The sequence below is a fragment of the Colius striatus genome, chromosome 6 (genome assembly GCF_028858725.1).
Source record: "Colius striatus isolate bColStr4 chromosome 6, bColStr4.1.hap1, whole genome shotgun sequence".
NCBI lineage: Eukaryota > Metazoa > Chordata > Aves > Coliiformes > Coliidae > Colius > Colius striatus.
The window spans coordinates 35497392-35501947 of record NC_084764.1 but is presented as its reverse complement, the minus strand read 5'-3'; the positions used below and the strand labels follow the sequence as shown (position 1 = coordinate 35501947).

The 4556-nt window shown below is 58.1% G+C and overlaps 1 protein-coding gene across 2 annotated transcripts; it reads left to right on the top strand.

Annotated features, from left to right (window-relative positions):
* Positions 1-231: 231 nt before the first annotated feature.
* Positions 232-3421, top strand: BMP4 (bone morphogenetic protein 4). Of its 2 annotated transcripts, none has more exons than XM_061998178.1 (3): positions 232-352; positions 796-1172; positions 2413-3421. In XM_061998178.1, exons 1-3 carry the CDS (start codon positions 324-326, stop codon positions 3252-3254), a joined length of 1248 nt encoding a protein of 415 aa, XP_061854162.1. In that variant the 5' UTR covers positions 232-323; the 3' UTR covers positions 3255-3421. The 2 variants fall into 2 exon arrangements, with proteins under 2 accessions (XP_061854162.1, XP_061854163.1); XM_061998179.1 differs by having other exon boundaries at positions 274-356.
* The last annotated feature ends 1135 nt before the right edge of the window (positions 3422-4556 follow it).

Below are 4556 nucleotides of genomic sequence, written 5' to 3'. Positions count from 1 at the left end.
CGGGTCACGGCGCCGGGTCCCGACCCCCCCAGGCCCCCCCTCTCTCCGGGGCGGCGCGGCCCGGGGCCCGGGGCGGGCGGCGGGGCGGGCCGGGCCGTCCCCCGCGGGGCCGGGCCGGGGGCGGGCCGGGGGCGGCGGGCAGGGCCGGGCCGGGCCGGGTCGGGCTGGCGGGAGCGCGGCTCCACGTGACTGCGTGGCCGGGAGAAAACCGGGGCCGGCGGCGGCGGCGGCCGCACTGCGCTCGGGCGGCGATCGCGGAGGCGCTCGGCAGCCGCTGCCCCGGGGCTTTCGGCGCGCTGGGTCCGGGCTGGCTCTCCAGAATCATGGACTGTGCTGATATGCCTTGCTTGCTGTCAGTGAGTACAGCCCTCTTCTTCCTCCGCTCTTTGCTTTTGGTTTTCGTTGCGGTTCTTTATTTTTTTTAAACTTTGTTTTGTTCTTGTCCCCGTGTCCCGCTCCGCTCCAGCGGCGGGACTCGATCCCGACAGTGCTGCCGAGCCGCTCGCCCCTTCCCTTCTCCGCCGGGCGCCAGGACCCGACGCGGCTGCGGCTGCGGCTCCGTCCCATCCCGTCCCGGCGGGGCGAGCGGGGCCGAGATGCGCCGAGACCTGCCTGCCTCTGGGAGCTGCCCGGCGGCGGGCAGCCCGGGGCGAGCGGCTAATCCCTGCTGCACAGGGGCTTCTTCCCATGTTTTGCCATTTATTATGATGATTTTCAAGTTTATTCGAAAGAGGAGGAGGGAGGGGCTGCTTCTCATCCTGACTTTCCTTGTTGCGGTTTTTTTTTACACCTCAGAGACACCATGATTCCTGGTAACCGAATGCTGATGGTCATCCTACTATGCCAAGTCCTGCTAGGAGGTACAAACCATGCTAGCCTGATACCCGAGACCGGTAGGAAGAAAGTCGCAGAGCTTCAGGGACAAGCCGGATCTGGACGCCGCTCTGCCCAAAGCCATGAACTCTTGCGGGGTTTCGAAACAACTCTGCTGCAGATGTTTGGGCTGCGAAGGCGGCCTCAGCCCAGCAAGTCAGCCGTCATTCCTAGTTACATGCTGGATCTCTATCGACTCCAGTCTGGAGAAGAGGAGGAAAGCCTCCAGGAAATTAGCCTGCAGTACCCTGAGCGATCAACCAGCCGGGCAAACACAGTGAGGAGTTTCCACCATGAAGGTCAGTGATGGGAGGAGGTAAATTCGCAGCCCTGGTAGCGATCGGGATTTCCTTGCCTTTGGAAGCTCACAAATACCTTTAGAAACGGGACATGCCCGGCCCTAAATTTATGGGAGGAAAACCATCCCCTCACACCCCCTAGCCTGCTGCCTATGGGTGACGGCCGTGCTGCTCGGTATTTTTTCGGCATCCTCTGCTTATCTTGAGCTTGGCCATATTTTGAGGTGCTTTTGCTTCGGTTGACAACCACAAGCTTCCTTCAGTGCCCCTGCCTCGGGGTCACTCCCTGGACTTGCATGGATTTAGTGGTTCTGGATCGGATGCGGGGGTAAAGTGGGGGCGGGATCTTGCCCCTGGTGTGTTTCTTTTGAACTATCAAAGCAGTGGCTGCCTGGTTTTGCTCTTAAGGAAAGGGGAAAAAAAAAGCAAAATAAAAAAAAACCCAACTCGAATTTAATACTTACAGCTGTGTGTTTATAAGGTTTGTTCAATAGGCCCTTGTAATCTGATCCAAATGTTTCCTAGCGGATGTTTCTTTTCCAAAGTAAATCTGAATTATTAATCCAGCCGCATCATTACTGACCTGGAATTTGCTTCTCTTTTTTTTTCCCCCTTCCCCCGTAACAAGGCACCTCTGTGCTCCGTAGTGCTGCACCTCACCAAGGGGATGACTTTTGGGGAGATTAGGGGGCAAAGCAAGAAGAGGAAAAGCCTCTCTGAAAGGGGATGTGAGACGGGAAGGGGTGACCCGGTCCGGGCGCAGGCACGGGGAGGGCGAGCGAGCGGCGGCGGGTCCGGAGCCGCTGCGGGTCCGGTCGGGAGGGATGCGCGGGGAGGCGGAGAGGTGCCGGTGGCTGCCGGGCAGGTGAAGTGTGGGTGCGTGCTGTATTTGTGCGGGGGAGCGGAGAGGTGCCGGTGGCTGCCGGGCAGGTGAAGTGCGGGTGCGTGCTGTATTTGTGCGGGGGAGCGGAGAGCTGCCGGCGGCTGCCGGGCAGGTGAAGTGCGGGTGCGTGCTGTATTTGTGCAGGGGAGTGGAGAGGTGCCGGCGGCTGCCGGGCAGGTGAAGTGCGGGTGTGTGCTGTGTCTGTGCAGGGGAGCGGAGAGGTGCCGGTGGCTGCCGGGCAGGTGAAGTGCGGGTGCGTGCTGTGTCTGCGCCGGGAGCCGCGGCTGGGTGCCCCGAGGCTGACTTGCTCTTCTTTGCGTTTTGTCCCTGTTCCCCCCCTGTCCTGCTCCCCTCCAGAGCACCTGGAGACGGTCCCGGGTCCCAGCGAGGCGCCTCGGATCCGCTTCGTCTTTAACCTCAGCAGTGTGCCAGAGAACGAGGTGATCTCCTCGGCTGAGCTGCGGCTGTACCGGGAGCAGGTGGAGGAGCCGAGCATGGCGTGGGAGAGGGGCTTCCACCGCATAAACATTTACGAAGTGATGAAGCCGCTGTCGGAGCGCTCTCAGGCCATTACGCGCCTGCTGGACACGCGTCTGGTGCACCACAACGTGACGCGCTGGGAGACCTTTGATGTGAGCCCGGCCGTGATCCGGTGGACCAAGGACAAGCAGCCGAACCACGGGCTGGTGATCGAGGTGACCCACCTCCACCACGCACAGACTCATCAGGGCAAACACGTCAGGATTAGCCGATCTTTACCTCAAGGGCGCGGGGACTGGGCTCAGCTCAGGCCGCTCCTGGTCACTTTTGGGCACGATGGGCGAGGCCACGCGCTGACCCGCAGGGCCCGGCGGAGCCCCAAGCACCAGCGTTCCCGCAAGAACAAAAAAAACTGCCGCCGCCATGCCCTCTATGTGGATTTCAGCGACGTGGGCTGGAACGACTGGATCGTGGCACCCCCGGGGTACCAGGCGTTTTACTGCCACGGGGACTGCCCCTTCCCTCTGGCCGACCACCTCAACTCCACCAACCACGCCATTGTGCAGACGCTGGTCAACTCCGTGAACTCCAGCATCCCCAAGGCCTGCTGCGTGCCCACGGAGCTGAGCGCCATCTCCATGCTCTACCTGGATGAGTATGACAAAGTGGTCCTGAAAAACTACCAGGAGATGGTGGTGGAGGGATGCGGGTGCCGCTGACCCCCTTCCCCGTCACCTTCTCCTCCCCTTCTCTCTCCCTCCCGTCCCACTCCAGAACTGCTTGCTATAGCTGGACTCTAAACTAAACGTTCACCTTGACCTTATTTATGACTTTATGTGCAAATGTTTTTTGACAATAATGATCATATATTTTGACAAAATATATTTATAACTACATATTAAAAGAAAAAATAAAATGAGTCATTATTTTAAAGGTAAATGCATTTTGTGTCTCGCCTCTCAGGGAGCTGCTGAGGCTGTGCTGGCTGGGAGTGCAGCAGGGAATGTATCTCCTCTCCTTCTCATCTTCCCCACTCTCCTCCCCCGCCCTTTCTCCTCCTTTCTTTTCCCCTTAAAGGCTTTGCAAATTTCAGTCTCTCTATTTCTCGCCGAGGTACCGCGGATCCCCCTGTGCTGGGGCTGAGCCACGTGGGAGATGAGGGTCCCTGGAGATTAAGAGCTGCTTCTCCCTGCCGCTGGGAATAGAGCCGACCTTGCTAACCTGGCCCAAGCCTTTGCAAAGCAACTCACCAAAAATGCATTTGAAAAGAAGGTGAAGATTTACCTGAGGGCTTTATGCTAAACCCGCTGGGTTTTATACCCTTCGTCCATCTTCAGGATTCCCCAGGTTTTAAAACTATTAACATTTCCTCCCCCCTCCTGCCCTCCCCGCTGGAGATTGGCTTCTTTGGGAAGCTTCAAAGGTTTGCACAGGTCCTTTGAAGATCAAATCGCCCCATTACAATGCCAAAAAAAGAGAAAAAGATATCTGGAGCAGTTAAATATGTGTTAGCTAATAGCTACCTGTGCTGTGTCCTTTCCAAATTGCTTCCGAGCAGCAAGGTGATCAGAGCTGGAGGTATCCTGGGCCCAAAAGCCCTGTGTTTGGCTTGGGGATGCAGGGAGCTCTACTGTGGGGTGTGTGCGTGGGGCTCCTGTCCTCAGCAATGGTGGGAGTGGGAAGGGAAGGCACCGGGGTGAGGGTGCATGAGGCATTTTACTTTTTCCTTTGCTTTAATGATTGAAGCTTTCCAACCCTCCGAAAGGGGCAGCATAGTTGAAACCAATAAAAACTGGAGGGGAAAGCTTGCCAAAAGCCTTGGCTCCCTGAAGAGTGCAGGTGGAGAGAGGAGATAGGAGCCGCGGGGGAAGGAGAACGTGGCCCTTTCTCTCAGAGACAAAAAAAACCCCAAGCCCTTGACCTCTTCTGTGTCAGAGAAGCTTTTCCATCCCTCCGTCCCACCAGCTGCCGGCACATGGGAACAGGCTGCAGGGTCCTCCTGATGCTGGTGAGCCTTTGGG